This window comes from Myxocyprinus asiaticus, chromosome 10, assembly GCF_019703515.2.
Source record: "Myxocyprinus asiaticus isolate MX2 ecotype Aquarium Trade chromosome 10, UBuf_Myxa_2, whole genome shotgun sequence".
Classification (NCBI taxonomy): Eukaryota; Metazoa; Chordata; class Actinopteri; order Cypriniformes; family Catostomidae; genus Myxocyprinus; species Myxocyprinus asiaticus.
In genome coordinates this window covers 3306255-3328147 of record NC_059353.1, presented here as the reverse complement: position 1 = coordinate 3328147, position 21893 = coordinate 3306255, and the positions used below count along the sequence as shown (strand labels likewise).

Below are 21893 nucleotides of genomic sequence, written 5' to 3'. Positions count from 1 at the left end.
CTGGGTCCTGGGATGAAAAGTAATAAAACACCAACAATAAACCCGCAACAACCCACAATAAGTGATGTATTTGCCCGCACAACGAAATACCCGACTGGTAGCCCAGATGGAGAGGATGCACGGATGCAGTTACAAGGTTCGTTGCCAGAGAGATGTTGCCCTTCACAACTGTTGAAAAGCCATCTTTCAAAAAGTTGAACAACACACATTTTAATTGCACTTCATTTTTTTCCAGTTTCATTTGAATTTTTAGTTTAAATAAATAAAAAATAAAGTTCCAAGTTTGAAATCAAGCTGCCTTGTGTTATTGTGTAGGCTATTGCTTAACGAAAATACCCCATAGTACCACTTAGCGCCCAACCAGCGGTTAGTCGGATTGAACATGAAAACCGCACCGGTGTGAAAATTATGATATTGTGGCATGTCTAATACCAATATTAGTTATTGTTCTATGTGAAATACAAGACAGGTGCTAATTGAGTAAACTGAGGAGATGTTGGTGGGCAATTGTTTAAAACTAAAGAATATTAATTGAACTATAAGATTAGTAATTATCTGTAAGTGTTAAGGATGTGCACAAGTTATCGAATAATTGAGTCCTCGTTCAGCTTTAAATATTCGACTTGTAAAAACACTACATGAATAACGCAAATTGGTTTTACCTTGTGCCTTTGTTTGTGGGCAACAATGAAACTGCATCTCGCCTAAATCTTGCCATTACAATTCAGTGCATTGTGTGGTGCTATGACATGTACATGATGTTGTTAAAGGAATAGTTCACCCAAAAATGAAAATTCTGTCATTATTTAAAGTGTCCATATTGCTTCGGAAGTCTTTGAATGTGCAATTTGTTTGACATTTTTTAATTTAGATGTTGTTCATGCATTTATAAAAACAAAAACCGTTAACTAACTTAACTTCTTAACTACTAACTTAAATTCTACATTTCAAGTAATTGATTACTCGTTTTTTGGGGGGGTTAGAGTACTCAACTACAAACTTACTTGAAGTGTCTTTGAATTCCATCCTGAATTGACTGCGGAAGTTCACGTAGATGCATTGTCCTTTGTTATTTGGCTGATAAAGGCTTAGTTGGTAATTTATTGTCTGCGTATTCTATTTTAAGAGGAGTAAGTGATTTCTTTTTTTTTTTATAATAAAATCATTATAGTTGTGGCCAAAAATATTGGCACCCTTGGTAAATATGAGCAAAGGAGGCTGTGAAAAATTTGTCTTTATTGTTTATCCTTTTGATTTTTCATTCAAAATATTCAACTTTAGTTGAAGTAAACTAATTGAAAGGAGGAAAAATCTCATAATTAAATAAATATTTTTCTCCAAAACATGTTTGCCACAATTACTGGCACCCGTAGAAATTCTTATGAGTAAAATATATCTGAAGTATATTCCCATTCATATTTTACATTTTGTAGTACAGCTGGGTGACAAGGAACATGAAAATGTTCAACCATGACTTCCTGTTTCACAGAGGTATGTATGAGGTAACACACAAGCCAGATTCCCTTAGTCAACCATCACAATGGGTAAGACCAAAGAATATAGTTATGATGTGTGGCAAAATGTTGTTGAGCTTCACAAAATGGGAAGTGGCTATAGGAAAATAGCTAAAGCATTGAAAATACCCATTTTCACCATCAGGGCAATAATTAAGAAGTGCCAATCAACTGGAGATGTTACGAATCGGCCTGAAAGAGGACGTGTGTTTATATCGTCTCCATGCACGGTGAGGAGGATGGTTCAAGTGGCCAAAATTTTTCCAAGAATCACAGCTGTAGAATTGCAGGAATTAATTGGGTCTTGGGGTCAGAAAGTCTCCAAAACTACAATAAGACATCACACACATCACCACAAGTTGTTTGGGAGCATTTCAAGAAAAAAAGCCTCTGCACTCATCCAACAACAAACTCAAGCATCTTCAGTTTGCCAGACACTACTGCAACTTCAAATGGGACTGGGTTCTATGGTCAAACTGGTTTTTGGCAGTAAACACCAGAGATTGGTTTGGCGCACACAGAGAGGTAGCCATATGTAAAAGTACCTCATGCCCATGGTTAAATATGGTGGTGGATCTTTAACGTTGTGTATGCCAGAGGTCCTGTACATCTTGTTCAGATACATGACATTATGGACTCTATCGAATACCAACTGATACTGAATCAAAACCTGACTGCCTCTGCCAGAAAGCTTAAAATGGACCCTGGTTGGATCTTCCAGCAGGACAATGATCCAAAACAAACATCAAAAATTAACACAAAAATAGTTCACTGACCACAAAAACAAGGTTCTGCCGTGGCCATCCCAGTCCCCTGACCTGAACCCCATAGAAACCTGTGTGGTGAACTGAAGAGGAGTGTCCACCAGATCCCTTGCCATGTGTTCTCCAACCTCATTATGCATTATAGGAGAAGACTCAGAGCTGTTATCTTGGCAAAAGGAGGTTGCACATAGTATTGAATACAAGGGTGCCAATAATTGTGTCACATATATTTGACAAAAATATTTGTTTTTGATAAAACTTGTGTTATGTTTGGAATTGTTTGATATCTATTAGAGTATAGATTTGTGTGAACATTTTGAATGAAATACCAAAAGGATAAACAATAAGGATATATTTTTCACATCTGCCTTTTCTCATATTTACCAAATATTTTTGGCCACAACTGTACTATGTTTTAAACTTAATTTATTTAGAATATATCGTATGGTGTTTGTTTTGTTTTATTAGGATTAGGGTATTTAGTGTACATTTATTTGTTCGAGTTAAATGCTGTCAGCCGAATTGAGATGCTGTGACCCTAATTAAAAAACCTGTATATACTGATGCTTTCTTAAATATTTTTATCAAAGAATATTTGACATTATTATTATACATTGTCAGCAAATTCTAGAAATGAACTCTGAGAAAATAAAGAATAAATAAAAATACAATAAATAGCTTAGTAAACATCAGTACTGTATGTTTAGTATCAGTCAGTTGCAGACCATTTAAATAAAGAATAAATTAAAATTATAGCTAAATAAAAATCATTATTGTATGTTTAGTATCAGTCAGTTGCTGACCATTTAAATAAAGAATCAATTAATATTATAGCTAAATAAACATCAGTACTGTTTCGTATCAGTCAAATGCTGACTATTTTAATACTGCCAGTAGGTTGTAAAACAAGAAGCATTTACACCTGCCGAGACAAGAGATAAACAGCAGCAGCGGTGTTACACCATATTCTGCTATACAAGTTCAGGGGAAACTTTCAACGGTGGAAAACCAGACTTTTAAATATTACATTTTATAAATGCAATGACTGGAATTTTTCGGTTGAAGGGAGTGCCAAACTGCGAATCCTGAACAAAACAGTTTGGTGAATACATGTTTACACATTAGCTTCCACTCAGCTGACAAGGTATGAAAGTAGCTACGTGGTTAGCTAGTTAGCTATAAGCTTGTTGTCACAGAGAGTAAACGATAGACGTTGTTTATTTTCCAGCATTGCATCTCACCAACTAGGTAACAACATAGCGTGAAATCAACACTCATCAGACACAATCCACCACCGCACTGTTGTCTGTTGAGTTGCAAAAAGATGCTCTAATGCTTACCTTTCAATCTGCTACATTACTTACTGCATTGACAAACTATAGCTGGCAAACATGGCAAACAGATGTGATAAACATGAGTGACATGGTTGTCAGGGACAGGGTTAACGTTATATTAGTTACATTGAAAAGGGAAAATGATGGGATCATTGTTTATTAACTTTCCAGTATGTATTTCACAAACTAGTTAACAACTTATCGTGAAGTCACCGCTTAACTCTGTCAGCAGAACCACGTCAGCTCAGCTCTGTAAACAGTGGAGTCGTAGCACGCTCTGCTGGACAAACTACGTTATAACACCAACTCTAAATCACCCCAAGCATTATTTTCTGCATTATATGCTCTGAAAAAAAAGTTTTCATATCTGCGCATATCGGAAAACATATATACGATGATACCGATATATCTGTAAAAGGCTACCGATAAATCGGTCAGGCACATATATTATACTGTATGTCAAGTAAAAAAAATTTATAGCTCTTTTCACAACACCATTTCAAAGCAGCTTTATAGAAAATAATGCTGTAATGTCTTACGTTCATTATTGTGTGGTTTGACATTATTATATATTATGCCTTAAAAAAAATAGATTATTTGTCTTTAGACCCCCAGTGAGCAAGCCAAAGGTGAATATATATATGTGTGTGTGTGTGTGTGTGTGTGTACAGTGCATTCAGAAAGTATTCAGACCCCTTTATTTTTTTTCACATCAATCTACACTCCATACCCAGTAATGACAAAGCAAAAACCAGATTTTTGATAACTTTGAAAATGTATTAAAAAGAAAAAACATAAATATCACATTGACATAAGTAATCAGACCCTTAACACAGGACTTAGTTGAATCACCTTTGACAGCGATTACAGCCTCAAGTCTTTTTGGGTATGATCTGACAAGCTTTGCACACCTGGATTTGGGGATTTTCTGCCATTCATCTCTGCAGATCCTCCAAGCTCTGTCAGGTTGGATGGGGACCGTCGATGTACAGCCATTTTCAGGACTCTCCAAAGATGTTCAATTGGGTTCAAGTCCGGGCTCTGGCTGGGCCACTCAAGGACATTCACAGAGTTGTTCCTAATGCCGGATTCATACATTCTCCGTGAGCAAGGTGTGAGCAACGTGTTGCGTTTGGGCTTTCACATTGACCACGTCTCTTTTCTATGTTCCTTTGGCAATGGCGGGCAGTCACTTGCACTTGTTTATCAGCATACTTGGTCGTGATTGGTTAAAATAACAAAGTCCCTTTCAAGTCAAGTCAGTCCAGTCTGCGGTCATCTTTGGAACCCTCTCGAGCAGGCTGGGCATCTTGTTTTTTGTAAACATGTGGCATAAAAGTACAGCTCCTATCTACTTGAATGGGCAAAGACTGAAATTTCCAAAATGGTTGGTCATGATAATGATCAAAGAACATATTTAATGTCAGCAGTAAAATCTGACAACAATAGTATCATAAATTGTACAGCTTTACCTCAGATTACGCTAAAAAACACTTTTTTTCAGGCTGGATCAGCTAATGTGCATGCACGTTCTTGAGTTGATTGACAGGTGATATCTTTATATAAAAGGTGATTGGCTCTTTTACCTGAAAAGCGGGCATTCCAATTTTTCCCATTCATTTTAGTACCAGTGGTCCGTCTCTTCTAAACTGTCTCTGTATATATACAACATGGGCAAAAGTCACGCAGTTTATTTATTTATTCTTTCCATTATTTAGTTATTTTGTGTTTGCATGCGTGCAGACTATAAATTGTAGTGTATTGTAGGTTTGGTTTAAATATTTTTTATCTGCTTTTGTTTTTTTTTTCTTCTATAATTTCCTGATTATTTTAATTTTCTACTACACCCAGAGCCGCTGAGTCCACAGTGAGCCACACGGCAAAAATAGCTCACTGCCATGTCTGGGATGCTTCACCTCATGACTAACGCTTGCAATGTGAAGGGTGTAATCTGTTAACAAGGGTGCTTAAACGAAAACGCGCTGCTGGATATCTCTGTATTTTGCTGTGTTCAGATTTCCTTCAACCCTGACCAGTCCCCCAGTCCCTGCAGCTGAAAAACAACCCCCCAGCATGATGCTAACACCACCATTGTTGGGATGGTATTGCGCAGGTGATGAACGATGCCTGGTTTCCTCCAGACATGATGCTTGGAATTGAGGCCAAACAGTTCAATCTTCATTTCATCAGACCAGAGAATCTTGTTTCTCACTGTCTGTGAGTCCTTCCAGTCAGGCTTTCATGTGTCTTGCACTGAGGAGAGGCTTCCGTCTGCCCACTCTGTCATAAAGCCCAGATCGATGTAGTATTGCAGTGATGGTTGTCCTTCTGCAAGTTTCTCCCATCTCCACACATGATCTCTGAAGCTCAGCCATAGTGCCCATCGGGTTCTTGGTCACCTCTCTTACCAAGGCCCTTCTCCCCTGATTGCTCGGTTTGGCCGGGCGGCCAGCTTTAGGAAGAGTCCTGGTTGTTCCAAACTTCTTTCATTTAAGATTTATGGAGGCCACTGTGCTCTTGGGAGCCTTCAATGCAGCCGACATTTTTTGTAGCCTTCCCCAGATCTGTGCCTCGACACAATTCTGTCTCTGAGCTCTGCAGGTAGTTCCTTTGACCTCATGGCTTGGTTTTTGCTCTGATATGCATTTTCAGCTGTGAGACCTTATATAGACAGGTGTGTGCCTTTCCAAATCATGTCCAATCAATTGAATTTGAGACAGGTGGACTTCATTCAAAGTGTAGAAACATCTCAAAGTTGATCCAGAGAAATGGGATGCACCTGAGCTAAATTTCAAGTTTCAGAGCAAAAGGTCTGAATACTTATGTCAATGTGATATTTCATTTATTTATTTGTAATAAATTTGCGAAGTTGTCAAAAATCTGGTTTTTGCTTTGTCGTTATGGGGTATGGAGTGTTGATTGGTGAGAAAAAAATAATTTAAAGCATTCTAGCATAAGGCTGCAACATAAGAAATTTTGGAAAAATGGGTCTCAAAACTTTCTGAATGCACTGTGTGTGTGTGTGTGTGTGTGTATGTATGTGTGTGTGTGTGTGTGTGTGTATATATATATATATATATATATATATATATATATATATATATATATATATATACACAGTTGAAGTCAGAAGTTTGTATGCACTTAGGCTGAAGTCATTAAAACTCATTTTTTAACCACTCCACAGATTTCATATTAACAAACTAACTATATTTTTGGCAAGTCATTTAGGACATATACTTTGAGCATGTCATGAGTAAATTTTCCAACAATTGTTTACAGACAGATCGTTTCACTTTTAATTGACTATATCACAATTCCAGTGGGTCAGAAGTTTACATACACTAAGTTAATGTTGCTTTTAAGCAGCTTGTAAAATTCCAGAAATTTATGTCAAGCCTTTAGGGGATTAGCCAACTAGCTTCTGATAGGCTAATTGGCCAATTGGATGTTTACCTGTGGATGTAATTTAAGGCCTACCTTCAAACTCAGTGCCTCTTTTCTTGACATCATGGAAAAATCAAAAGAAATCAGCCAAGACCTCAGAAAACAAGTTGTGGTCCTCCACAAGTCTGGTTCATCCTTGGGAGCAATTTCCAGGTGCCTGAAGGTACCACGTTCATCTGTACAAACAATAGTACGCAAGTGTAATCACCATGGGACCACACAGCCATCATACCGAGGAGATGCATTCTGTCTCCTAGAGATGAACGTAGTTTGGTGCGAAAAGTGCAAATCAATCTCAGAACAACAGCAAATGTCCTTGTGAAGATGCTGGAGGAAACAGGTAGACAAGTATCTATATCCACAGTAAAACAAATCCTATATCTACATAACCTGAAAGGCTGCTCAGCAAGGAAGAAGCCACTGCTACAAAACTGCCATAAAAAGCCAGACTACAGTTTGCAAGTGCACATGGGGACAAAGATAATACTTTTTGGTTAAAGCTTGGTTGCAAATGGGTGTACCAAATTTACAATGACCCCAAGCATAACTCCAAAGTTGTGGCAAAATGGCTTAAGGACAACAAAATCAAGGTATTGAAATGGCCATCACAAAGCCCTGACCTCATCCCGATAGAAAATGTGTGGGCAGAACTGAAAAAGTGTGTGCAAGCAGGGAGGCCTACAAACCTGACTCAGTTACACCAGTTCTGTCTGGAGGAATGGGCCAAAATTCCAGCAACATTGTGAGAAGCTTGTGGAAGGCTACCCAAAACGTTTGACCCAAGTTAAATAATTTAAAGACAATGCTACCAAATACTAACAAAGTGTATATAAACTTCTGACCCACTGGGAACGTGATGAAAGAAATAAAAGCTGAAATAAATCGTTCTCTCTACTATTATTCTGACATTTCACATTCATAAGTAGTGATCCTAACTGACCTAAGACGGGGAATGTTTTCTTCGATTAAATGTCAGGAATTGTGAAAAACTGAGTTTAAATGTATTTGGCTAAGGTGTATGTAAACTTCTGCCTTCAACTGTGTGTGTGTGTGTGTGTGTGTGTGTGATATATATATATATATATATATATATATATATATATATATATATATATACAGCTGAAGTCTGAAGTTTACGTACACCTTAGCCAAATACATTTCTCAAACTAGAGACTCTGATGTAATTATCCTCTTGTTTAGTTGTTCATCTGGCCTTCCACATCTCTTTCTGTCCTTATTAAAGCCAGTTGTCCTTTGTCTTTGAAGACTGTTGTGTACACCTTTGGATGAAATCTTCATTTTTTTTTGGCAATTTCAAGCATTGTATCCTTCATTCCTCAAAACAATGATTGACTGACGAGTTTCTAGAGAAAGTTGTTTCTTTTTTGCCATTTTTGACCTAATATTGACCTTAAGACATGTCAGTCTAATGCATACTGTGGCAACTCAAAAACAAACACAAAGACAATGTTAAACTTCATTTAATGAACCAAATAGCTTTCAACTGTGTTTGATATAATGGCAAGTGATTTTCTAGTATCAAATGATCAATTTAGCATGATTACTCAAGGATAAGGTGTTGGAGTGATGGCTGCTGGAAATGGGGCCTGTCTAGATTTGATCAAAAATGACTTTTTTCAAAGAGTGATGGTGCTGTTTTTTACATCTGTAATGTCCTGACTATACTTTGTGATCAGTTGAATGCCACTTTGGTGAATTAAAGTACCAATTTCCTTCCGAAACAGCAAAATCCATACATCATTCCAAACTTTTGGCTGAGAGTTTGTGTTTGTGTGTGTGTGTGTGTGTGTATATATATATATATATATATATATATTAGTACTGTGCAAAAGTTTTAGGCACTTGTGAAAAATTTTGCATAGTGAGGATATCTTCAAAAATAATGAGATAAATAGTTTTCATTTATCACTTAACATCAAACAAAGTCCAGTAAACATAAAAAAGCTAAATCAATATTTGGTGTGGCCACCTTTGCCTTTAAAACAGCACCAATTCTCCTAGGTACACCTGGACACAGTTTTTCTTGGTTGTTGGCAGATAGGATGTTCCAAGTTTCTTGGAGAATTCACCACAGTTCTTCTATCTATTTAGGCTGTCTCAATTGCTTCTGTCTCTTTATGTAATCCCAGACTGACTCAATATTCAGCTTTGTGAGGGCAATGCCATCTCTTGCAGAGCACCCTGTTCTTCTATTCAAATCTTTTCTATTTGCAAAAGTAATGTTTGGGAGTCTAACATTTATATTTCCTTTTGACACACTAAAGCTGAAGATATAAATAACCATCTTAAGACATATGTTTTTTTGAAACATCTTAAGTGCCTAAAACTTTTGTAGAGCTCTATATATATATATATATATATCTGATTGGACAAAGAGATGTTCCATGAATACTGATGTCTCACACCATCATCACTCGGACGCTTCACTGTGTGTATCACTCCGCTTGTGTTCGTGCCGTTCTAAACTAAAGTGTAAGAGCAGTGCAGATGTGTTAAGAGCCATCTGTCTCTTTACATTTAATTTTGTGACATTACATATTTTAGCCAGCAGGTGGAGGCAAAAGACCATTTTTGTGTGTAATATGAGACAGTTGGTGATGTGAAGTGAGTCAGCATCACTCTACGTGATTGCTCGTATTACTTCTACACTACTAAAGCTAGGAAATAACTTTAAACGGCTTTAAACGAACAAATTCAGCATTAAGGCTCATCACAGCTGAGAGAAATAACAGACTGATTAATTACACAAACTCAAGGCGCTTACATCTTAACGGACTTTCCACATTGGAGAGGACAAAATGGCGGAGGACTTTGCGGATTCTATGGTGAATTACTCTTGCGCACCGGCTACCGTGAAATAGAGAGGAATACCCCTGCTTGGACGGCTATTTTTCCACTGAGAAAATAGGATGAATTTCACCAAAATGACATTATCTTCAGAAAGCTGACTAACAGACTACAGCATCATCAACAGTTGATCGCACACACTCCATATCTCTCTCTTTCTTTCTCTCTCTCTCCCACACACACACACACACACACATCTTTGTTTCTCCAATAACATGTTAGAAACAGCCCAAGCTGTGATATTAGTAGTTCTGAAGTTATGTTTTTGAGAGATTGCCACCAACAATCATCCATGCGATTATCTAATCAGCCAATCGTGTGGCTGCAGTGCATACAATCATGCAGATATGGGTCAGGAGCTTTAGTTAATGTTCACATCAATCATCAGAATGGGGAAAAAATGTGATCTCAGTGATTTGGACCGTGACATGATTGTTGGTGCCAGACGGGCTGGTTTGAGTATTTCTGTAACTGCTGATCTCTTGGGATTTTCACACACAACAGTCTCTAGAATTTAAAAACAAAAAACATCCAGTGATCGGCAGTTCTGTGGACGGAAATGCCTTGTTGATGAGAGAGGTCAACAGAGAATGGCCAGACTGGTTCAAACTGACAAAGTCTACAGTAACTCAGATAACCGCTCTGTACAATTGTGGTGAGAAGAATAATCATCTCAGAATGCTATTCTGAGATGCGGGTTGGCGCTGTTTTGGCAGCACGAGGGGGACCTACACAATATTAGGCAGGTGGTTTTAATGTTGTTGCTGATCAGTGTATATAATATTATTTTATATACACAGTATATAATATGTTTATCCCTTTTAAATATTTGGGTTATTCCATGTTAAATCAACCAGAAACTTGGGTGATTTTTATGTATTTTGTTGATGCATTTTCTAAAGAAATATAAATAATTTGTTTTTTCTTAAGGAAAAGGAAATCTGAACAGCAAGTGATGCTGAATTGAACCGATTTTAGTAACAGACGTCCCTATCTTTGTGTAAAAATAAAATAATGATGCAGCCACCTTTCTAAGATAATCTTTTTGACCTTTAGTTTTGCTCAAAAATCATGGGTAAAAATTGTAACCTTGACCCTTCTCTTCATCATATTGGATTACAAAGAAAGTATTGATCCATGTTATTTCATATTTTGGCTTTCATCTTTTATGTTTTTCTTTCAGCAGTAAAAACAAAATATAAAAAAAACGGTGCCCTCTGGTTGAGTTGAAATGGAATGATTCAGCATCAATGCATTTTATGTTAGTAGCTTGTAGTGTAGCTATCTAAAAGAATAGCTTTACTGTAACACTTTAAATTATGAGTGGTTTGTAGCCGTTTTTAAGTAGCTTCTTTAACACTGCAGTAAATATTTAATGTTTTCACCCTTTTTTGTTCATAGGAAGGTGGTTCTGAAGACTCAGACATGATAACATTGGTTTAATAGACTGCAACATGTTTGTAACTACATCCTTTTATTATTTCAGGAGCCACTGCAGCTGCCAGTCTGGAGGATTCTAGCAAAGAGGTAGGCACATGCAGTCTTCTGGGATAGATATATGTGTGACCCAGCAACCAATCAAAACAAACACAGAGGGGTGTATCTTTCCTTTGTGCCATTGTTGAGAATGCAGCCTTCCTTTTGCCACTTTTATGTCATGAACTGTTTCAGTTCTGGCTTTTGTTGAGGAGAGTGAAAGCGCTTCATGTGTTTGTTTGTCAGGAGGATCAGGATGGACTGCAGGGTGTGGGCCAGAGGAAAAGAGTCAAGCTCAGTAACACTACCAAAGGTAGAAAAAAACAATAAATAAATAAATATATATATATATATATATATATATATATATATATATATATATATAAACTTCTTGTTTTATGTTCATTTGAAGAAAGTCTGACCAACTTTATATTAGGTGTCTTTAACTACTATGTACTTAAGCATTTGATACAATGTACTTATTATATACATACATGTTGTTGCATTCTACTTATATTTAAAGTACCTGCGTTTAATTACATCTGTAGTTAGACTGTTAACCTTAATCTTACCCCAACCCCTAAACCATAACCCCTAATCCTAAACCTAACCAAATCCCAACCCCTAAACCCTAACCCCTAATCCTAAAACTAACCCTACCTCAACCCCTAAACCATAACCCCTAATCCTAAACCTAACCGAACCCCAATCCCTAAACCCTAATCCTAAAACTAACCCTACCCCAACCTCTAAACCATACCCCAACACCAACCTCTAAACCATAACCCCTAATCCAAAACTATAACCCTACCCCAACCTCTAAACCATAACCCCTAATCCTAAACCATAACCATAACCCTACCACAACCTCTAAACCATAACCCCTAATCCTAAACCATAACCCTACCACAACCTCTAAACCATAACCACTAATCCTAAACCATAACCCTACCCCAACCTCTAAACCATAACTCCTAATCCTAAACCTAACCCTACCCCAACCTTTAAACCATAACCCCTAATCCTAAACCTAACCCTACCCCAACCTCTAAACCATAACCCCTAATCCTAAACCTAACCCTACACAACCTCTAAACCATAACCCCTAATCCTAAACCATAACCCTACCCCAACCTCTAAACCATAACTCCTAATCCTAAACCTAACCCTACCCCAACCTTTAAACCATAACCCCTAATCCTAAACCTAACCCTACCCCAACCTCTAAACCATAACCCCTAATCCTAAACCTAACCCTACACAACCTCTAAACCATAACCCCAAATCCTAAACCTAAACCATAACCCTACACCAACCTCTAAACCATAACCCCTAATCCTAAACCTAACCCTAACCCATGCCCTAAACCATAACCCCTAATCCTAAACCATAACCCTACCCCAACCTCTAAACCCTATACCTACCTGTACCTCAATGTCAGTTGCAGCAAATGTGAGTCTTGTGAGAATTAGCAGAATAAAATTTAGTTACACAATAAGTACATTTTTATTGTATGTATTTTAATGTTAGTAAATAGTAGTTAATATAACACCTAATATAAAGTGGGAACATAAAGTAATATATTTTTGTAATGACATAAAGTTGAGTAAATAGTGACAGAATATTTCATTGTTGGGTCAATATATTTTTGTTATTTACTCCTATAAAATAATTTAGAAGAACAATAACCGTAAAATGTTCTTGCTGTTTTCTTGTGTTTTACAGATCCATCTATAATGGACACATTGAAGCATAAATGTTTTTTAGAAGAGTTATTGTTTTGGACTATTAAGTATGAATTTCCTCAGAAGATGGTCACATTTTTGCTCAACATGTTGCCAGATCAGGACTACAAGGTATTTAATGCGGTTCAACTGCTACATATGGGGTGGTCCAAAATTAATGTTTGCAAAGCATTATTTTTATTAAATTGTGTCAATTTCATGTATGATAAATTGTGTCGTAGCATCGTGTATGGTATATCACATCATATCTCTCTCAGTGAAATTGCATCTCTCACATGAAGACAAGGGATGGGATGATATATCAAATTTTGATATATTGTGAACCAAAAAAATGACACCAAATGACAGCATAAATTGATATTTCGAAATTTGCAACATTGTTTTCTGTCCATGTGATCATAAATGAAATAACGTGTCAAACATCATAATCTCTCTATTGTTTGATTTGTCCCCTACTGCACTTTTTTCTACACTGTTTACAGGGTCACACAAGGTCCTTAGAGTGCTTGAATTTAGCTTTAGAAATTTAAGTACTGGAATACCTGGAAAATCACCTTGTTTTGATGAAAAGTGCTTGAGCTTAAAACGGATCGTTTCCTCCGTGTAATGTGTGTCCATCAAAGTTGAGGCGACTCCACTTTCATTGAATAATGTGTCTTAATATCCTTTCTGTTCTTTACAGACAGATAAAAAAGTAAAAAGAAATATTAGTTTTAATCTCAAACAGCATGGATGCGCTAAACGAACCGGAACACTGTGAGCCGCTTGTTGAACTCTTAAAGTGACAGTAACCTTTTTAGTGTTTCTTAAACAAATGTAATAACAATGTTATTACTTGTGAATTGTACACATTATTTCAAACAGTGATAGCTCATATCATTATTATAAATACCATTTCATAATGTAACATTAATTAATATAATGTAGAATTTTTGTATTCTTACAAAGTTAAAATGTGATTATAATAATAATGACAAACAAATTATTAAAATATACTTTTTTCAGGACAGGTTCAGTTCACTATTTTTAAAAACATTAGTTTGTGATCTTTTCTTATAGAGAAACTCTTATTATTTAAACTTATTATTTAAGCATTTATATTGTGTATTAAAGAACTTTATTTTGATTAGAAATTATAATGAACATTTTGCTCAAATATTTTTTCAGAAAATAAACAATTGTCTGTAATATTTTGTCATTTAAGTGTTATTATATGGAATCGAGATTATATCGAACCGAATCATGAGATAACCATATCGTCCCATCCCTAATGTAAACATATGATTTTGAACCTATTTTTTATATATATATATATATATATATATCCTAGATACATGTACATTTTGCACTTAGGTACAAGTGGTTAGATGATGCATGAGTCATGACAGATGTTGATGACAGATTCTTTAGTCGATCATTTGTACTGTATGTCTGATTTAAATCTCTCACATCACTTACTTAAGGGACGGTCAAAATATAATTCTTGTGATCAATCCATGTATTATAAGTAAATTTTATCGGAAGGTAATATCATCTGAGATTTTTTATTTTTTGTTCTACTTACTACCTTTAACCTTAACCTTTTTAGTCAGTTCAAAATCATTTGTAGAATTTTCATAAAAAATTGATCTTATAGGAATATTCTGGGTTCAATACAATTTAAGCATTATTTGTGGCATAATGCTGATTACCACAAAATAAATTTCAACGCATCCCTCCTTTTTTCTTAAAAAAGAAAAAAGAAAAAAAGAGGGGGCCTGGGTACCTCAGCGAGTAAAGATGCTGACTACCACCCCTGGAGTCGCGAGTTCGGGGTGTGCTGAGTGATTCCAACCAGGTCTCCTAAGCAACCAAATTGGCCCGGTTGCTAGGGAGGGTAGAGTTACATGGGTTAACCTCCTCGTGGTTACTATAATGTGGTTCTCGCTCTCGGTGGGCGGGTGGTGAATTGTGCGTGGATGCCACGGTGGATGTCTCCGTGGTAACGCGCTCAACAAGCCACGTGATAAGATGCACGGGTTGATGGTCTCAGGAAACTCGGATTTGTCCTCCGCCACCCGGATTTAGGCGAGTCACTACACCACCATGAGGCCTTAGAGCGCATTGGGAATTGGGCATTCCAAATTGGGGAGCAAAAGGGAGAAAATAATCTGGGTTCCAGTGAGGCACTTACAATGGAAGTGAATGGGGCCAATCAGTAAACGTTAAAATACTCACTGTTTCAAAATTATAGCCACAAGAACTAAAACAGCATGCGTGTTAACATGATTTTAGTGTGATAAAATCACTTACTGACCTTTTCTTTGTAAAGTTTTATCCAGTTTTTACAAAATTGTTACCATGACGATGTAACAGCAAAGCCCAAAAATGACAATTTAAACATCTTTACAGCTCAAATAATACACACGTTTTCACTGAAGAATTAATGTACCAGTAAGTGCTTTTATAAAATTAAAAGCTTCACATTTCTGCTTTTAAACCCTCCAAAAATTGGCTCCATTCACTTCCATTGTAAGTGCCGCACTGTATCTTTTTAAAGTAAAGATAAATTAAGCTTAACGTGTATTGAACCTGCAATATTCCTTTGAAAACAGATGGTTCCTAATTGCAGTTGCAGTTCCTAAAAGTGTTGTAACAATACCAAAATTTCAGTAGTTGGTACCAATGCCAGTGAAATTCCACGATTCTCGATGCCAATTTCGATACCACAGCAAAAACGATTACCAACTAATTTGCCAATTAATTAAACCAATTATTCAAGACATGAAAAAAAATTGATACAAATTAAGAAAACGGGGCTTGAAGTATTTTTTTTTTTTTAGGTTGGCCAAACAGCTGCATCAAGTTTTTGGGTGAATATTCAGAAATAAAAAATAATAATGAAAGGGAAGAATATTTAACACTACTTCTATTACTTCTGTAGTCTTCAGCGTATGATCATTAAATATAATACATTAATACTTATTAAAGCTAATAAAGTTATCCAGCCAAGAGCTGTATGTGGGTTTTCTCTTTGTCTTGTTACTGTTGTTTGATTAATATAGAAATGCCGCTGTCTAGTTTTTTTTATTGTCTTTTATTTACATTGCACAGATCCGATCTTTTGATAAAAATCCACTTTTATGTCCCGCTGTTAACTTTCACTTTATACATAACTGACCGTGTCCAAATTAATACCTCACCAAGAAGCCATCTGTCAGTCAGACATCGCAAGGGCACCAAGATGAGTTGGTGCACATTACTACCGGTACTGCAGAAAGACTGGTATAGTTCCATCTTTTTAATTTGAGTATCGACTTGGAACCAACATGGTGACATCCTTAGTTTCTAAAAAGTTACCAGCTAAATTTTATTGCATTTTACTTGCCAGATCCCATTTTTACATGCATTACCCGTTAGGTGGGTGTTAACTTTGGACCCTGTACATACAGTATGATCCTTTAAAGTGAATATTTTCTCCATTTTTATTTACTTTTGTTTTACCAGTGTAAAATTACAGTGTTCCATTTGGTGGGCTTTATTGAGTTTTTCATCCTGTGTGTGCTTTCTCCCTCTGTGCCAAAGATCATGTTCACTAAAACATTTGTTCAGCACTACGCCTTCATCATGAAGACCCTTATGAAGAGTCATGAGTCAGACACCATGTCCAACCGCATCGTCCACATCAGCGTGCAGCTCTTCAGTAACGAGGAGCTGGCAAGACATGTCACTGAGGAGTGCCAGCTGCTGGACATCATGGTCACTGTGCTCCTGTACATGATGGAGAGCTGCCTTATCAAGAGTGAACTGCAAGGTAAAGAGACCTCATGCTATTTCTGCAGTATGTATGCTGTGTGTGGACTGCGAAAAGCCAGACTTTTTAGTGAATTAACCAAAAAGATTCATAAAATGGTTTGAACTCAGGTTAGCAGTTAAATTAGAGTCATTTTATCAGCAAATCATACATTAAATCAGCTGTCAGTGAGTTCACAACTGGGAGCACCAGACATTTCAAAGTATGAGTCCCAGATGTATTTTGGGCTTGTTTATAATTAAAAGTCCTGCATAATGTACCAAATCTTGTTTTTTTTTGTTTGTTTTTTTTTTTTGTTAAAAGGCAAATAGCAGTAAAACTTCAATCATATATCATGTGGACATCTCATTTAAAAAAAAAACAATTGCATATCTTTCAAAGATTTAATTCACATACCTCACAAAGCTTGGGCAAATCCAGCGATTTCTTCCAGCGAAGTATCTATTCCTGTGGCGCTCTCATAGGAAGCTGAAAAATCTGCTATTTATCATCTAAAATGTACACTTTTTTTTTTTTTTTTAACAAAGTTTACATTTTTTTGTGAAATTGAGTAAATATAATGCTAAAAATTTTTTTTTTGCAATTTTATGCCATTTACTGTCATATTAAATTGTGTGATGTGATATGTATCCTGCATATATCGACAAAAAAATAAAAATAAATCATACTGGTCGATCACTAGAAATAATACCATCTGTAATTTTTAACATTTCTTTCTTGACTCATTATTTGAAAGAACAGCCAACGTTAAGACATTTTACACAAAATTGGGTATAAAAATCAAAAATAGTCTACCAGATGTAACCGGATGCCACTGAATTAAACATGCAATAATATGTGGGCATGTGACAACAATATAGTTTTGAATTGTTTTCTTGTTGCATACCACAATCTTTTTTACGTACTATTTTTAAAAATAGTAGGGTGAATCTCACAAAACCTGTCAAGAAAATGTCCAGGTCATATTTAACCCCAAATCAAAAAGAGGAAATATATAGAAATGAGAGCGGCAAGAAGGCTGAGTCTGAGGCGGGGGTGGTGGCGCCCCCCCCCGCCCGAGGCTAACCACAGTTTGTCCTCTGTTTGACAAGGTCACCCATACCCCTCGGCGGGCGGGGAGTGGCGCGGGCACGACTATGACTGCGCCACGTCAGCATCTCCGCGCGCCCAGCCACCGATGTGCGCCGCCCCCTGCGGGTACTCACCTGGTCGACCTCCTCATAGGCTGCCCGTGCGTTCCCATTAACACGTGTTAATGGGAAATAATTGCAATCCCCAGTCCCCAATCTTGCCAATAGTTAACAGTAATTTATTGCTGACTAATGTAGTAAAGGTTACAGCAATCATAGCAGTTGATAGATGAAGAATGAGAATGAAGCTTCACCATCTGAAGTAAAATGACTTTAAGGTCACGTAGTTGGAAATGACATGTTGTGAAATGAGTTTGATCTGTGTTGACAGATGAGGAGAACAATCGTCATGTGGTGGTGAACTGTGGTGAAGCTCTACTGAAGAATAACACCTACTGGCCTTTAGTTAGTGATTTTATTAATATCCTCTCACACCAAAGTGTGGCCAAGCGCTTCCTTGAGGATCACTCTCTGCTGCTGCTCTGGATGAGCTTCGTCTCCTTCTTTCAAGGTCAGTTGAGTTAAAGGAAATCCTGTAAGGGATTTTATGGGGTTTTAAAGCAGGCTTCTTACCTTATACTAAAACTAAATTTAAAAGCATTTTACTAAACTTAAATGAGTAGACTTGAATTAAAAAGCAGACCAAAAAAAAAAAAAAAATCAAAAAAAATAAATAAATAATAAGAATGTAGTCAAAGTTGTAAACATTAAATGCTAAAATTGACACTTCAGTTTAGCTGTGTCATGATGTATTTGGGTCATTTATTCATTTATTCAAATGGTGTCCCTCTACTTTGCAACAATAGAAATCTACTTTACTATTAATCGTAAAATGTTTGCACATTTGAATTCTGTAGGGTAAAAGCAATTTGCGCTTTGTTTAATTTTTGTCTTAAAATACATATTTTATTGTGTTTAACCCTGTAAAGCCTGACATTTGAAATAACTGTCTGACAATTCAAATTTTTGACAAACTGTTTTTAGTATTATTAGACAAAATATATAATGAAATCGTAAAAAAAAAAAAAAAAAAAGGGCATTTTTTTTTTATTTATTTTTTATGTATCTTATTTGAAACGTTATGTTTTAGGGATTATGCTTTAGTTTTTCCTCCATTTAGTTTACCAGATGAGTGTTTCCCATTTGGTGTTTTTACTATTTTTTTTTTTTTCTTCCACAGCATTTAAATGTTTATTTTCTGCCACATTAGTTAAGTCTCTTTTCCCTGTCCTTTTGACTAAATTTGTTTATATACATATATTGAAATTACAAAGTTTTATTTCAGTAATCTTCCTTATAATATTTTGACTGTCCTGTTTTTTTTTTCAACATAGATTTAAGGTTGTAGAGGCATGCATATCATATACATTCATATAATTATTATTTATATCATTTATTTGTCTATTACAACATGTCTTCAAATTTGTCATATTTGAAATTTGAGATACCTTTTTGCCCTCTAAAAACAAATATAATATTTTTCTTATATATATATATATATATATATATTAATTATAACAAAGTTTACTGTTTAGTCTTTCAAGAGGAAAGAACAATAATAATATAAATATAACACTTTTTAAAGTTTCTGTCAGATACATAACATAGTGCTAATGGCATATTTAACCTGTAAAGCCTAATGTATCAAATATGATACAGAATTTCAACATTGTAATTTATTAACTTAAACATAGTGCTTTGAAACAATGATAGGCTAGTTTTATAAAGCAAACATTTATTCTCAAAAAATATCAATAACTTTAATTCTAATGTTACCTTGAACTTTTAAAATATAATGTCATTTATCCTAACATCACTTAAGTCAGCCGCCATTTTTTAACTGACCAAGTTTTTCACAAATAACCACTATATGGTGCCATAAACATGTTTATTTTACACACTATAGGTTGTCTGGCTCATCAGCTTGAACAGAGAGTGAAACAGGAGCTGTCAAGCATTGTGTATCATATTTGATACACCGAACCTCAAAGAGGTGTCCTGGGATGTAATTGTAACAACAGAACATTTTTAACACAAAGTTGTAAAATTACGAAAATAGATTTAATTTAATATGTAACAAGAAAAAAATATATTTTATGATTTATTTTACAAAAAATGTGTTCTTAAAATGAATGTCTGTGGTGTTATGTCCCCTGACCTTAAAACATCAAATCATGAAGGAAGCCTCCATTTAAAAAAAAAAAAAAAAAATCCAGATTTGTGCAGATTTGTCTGAGGCTCCATAGTAACTGCCCAGACAGAAACATTGGCGTAATGAAAGTTGTCTGTGGTGTTACTTTAAATTGTACCCAACATTTATTTTCTTCAGAGCCAGTTCATCTTTTTATTTGATGTTTTTTCAAATCTTAAAGTGATTTTAACCTTTTTTTTTTTTTTAAACCTTTTTTTATTCATTTATATCAAAATAAACATTTATGTCAGAAATAGGGTAGAAGCTGAAAAATGCCTTAAAAAAAAAACAAAAAAACCTGACATTTCAATAAAGCAATTAAATTGAATTCCAAAATCTAAATTGAATATTTTTCTGAATAAATCCCTAAAGTTGCATTTTCCTACTAATTTTAGAACAACCCAGAAATTCCCTTCTAATAAACATAGTTGTGTTGCCAATATTTGATTAAAGTGATTTAAAAACTGAAATGTCTTTAAGCTTCCATTTTACTGGATAAATCATAATAACCTAGTTTTAAATGCATAGCAATAAAGTATGTTATTAAATAAATAAGAAGCATTTTTACAAATTTGCCACTCCAATTGAAGAATGAGCCATTTACTTGTAAAGTGATGTTGCGTCATTGTTCAGCAGAGAAATGTGAACTAGTCATTTCTTAACTGTAATTACCAAAACTGAAAGAGGAATATACAATAGTCCAAACAATAAGGATGTAACTGTTACTAACAAAACGGCTGAGCTCTTGGCTTAGTACAAAGAATATTTCCAAAGCTGCCTGTTTGTTACAGGAAATGAGTAGACGTGTACTTGAACATTTTGAATTTAATATCATTTGTTGCTTGTGATTTATTATGTATTAAAACTAGAAGCCCTCTAGCATGACATCATATGCTGTCTGTTGCCGTGTCCGATTTGATTTTGTGTTCTCAAAGCCTACTGTGACGTGACTTTAGATTTATTAATAGCACAATCGGTTTCAGTGGTTCACTCTGATGTTGTCTGTTGTCTCTCTATGTTTCGCTGTGTCAGGGATGAATCTGAATAAGCGAGAGCTGAACGAGCACGTGGAGTTCGAGTCTCAGACGTATTACGCAGCGTTTGCAGCTGAGCTGGAGGCGTGTGCTCAGCCCATGTGGGGTCTCCTCACACACTGCAAAGTCAAAGTGAGGTCTCACACACACACAGTACATGCGTGATACACTCTTCTTTTTTTATTGCTTATATGAAGGCCATGTTAAAGCTGACTTGGAAACTTTTTAGCAGGCCATCATCATTTATTTTTGGTATATTTTTAAAAATGCCTTTCATGTATAGATTTGACTGTTTTAGCCTTGTCCCTGACCCAGACTTTCAATATTAAAGCATGAAAATCTATTATAAAACTACAAATTATTGCATATTTAGAGTGCTGATAATCTAAACATAGAATTAAATAAAAATACATAATTTTATAATGATATTCATTGATTTGGGAAGTGATGTCTTGGTTGCTAGAATATTTCCGGTTAGTTGTCAAACTCATTCAAAACAACAGCGGGAGTCGCTTCATTCTTCGAGACTCGTACCAGTAACGTTAACATGATTGACATCAAATGGCAGCATTAAAATTTAGACCATGTTCTTTGATG

The 21893-nt window shown here is 35.7% G+C and overlaps 1 protein-coding gene across 2 annotated transcripts in view; it reads left to right on the top strand.

Annotated features, from left to right (window-relative positions):
* LOC127446818 (E3 ubiquitin-protein ligase ubr3-like) overlaps window positions 1–21893 on the top strand; it is a 168332-nt gene that overhangs the window by 23236 nt on the left and 123203 nt on the right. For both annotated transcript variants that reach the window (XM_051708064.1, XM_051708063.1), the window contains exons 5-10: window positions 11414–11454; window positions 11650–11716; window positions 13129–13259; window positions 16713–16941; window positions 18403–18582; window positions 21295–21428. In XM_051708064.1, the coding sequence (XP_051564024.1) occupies window positions 11414–11454; window positions 11650–11716; window positions 13129–13259; window positions 16713–16941; window positions 18403–18582; window positions 21295–21428 (782 nt within the window). The remainder of the gene's footprint in view (window positions 1–11413; window positions 11455–11649; window positions 11717–13128; window positions 13260–16712; window positions 16942–18402; window positions 18583–21294; window positions 21429–21893) is intronic.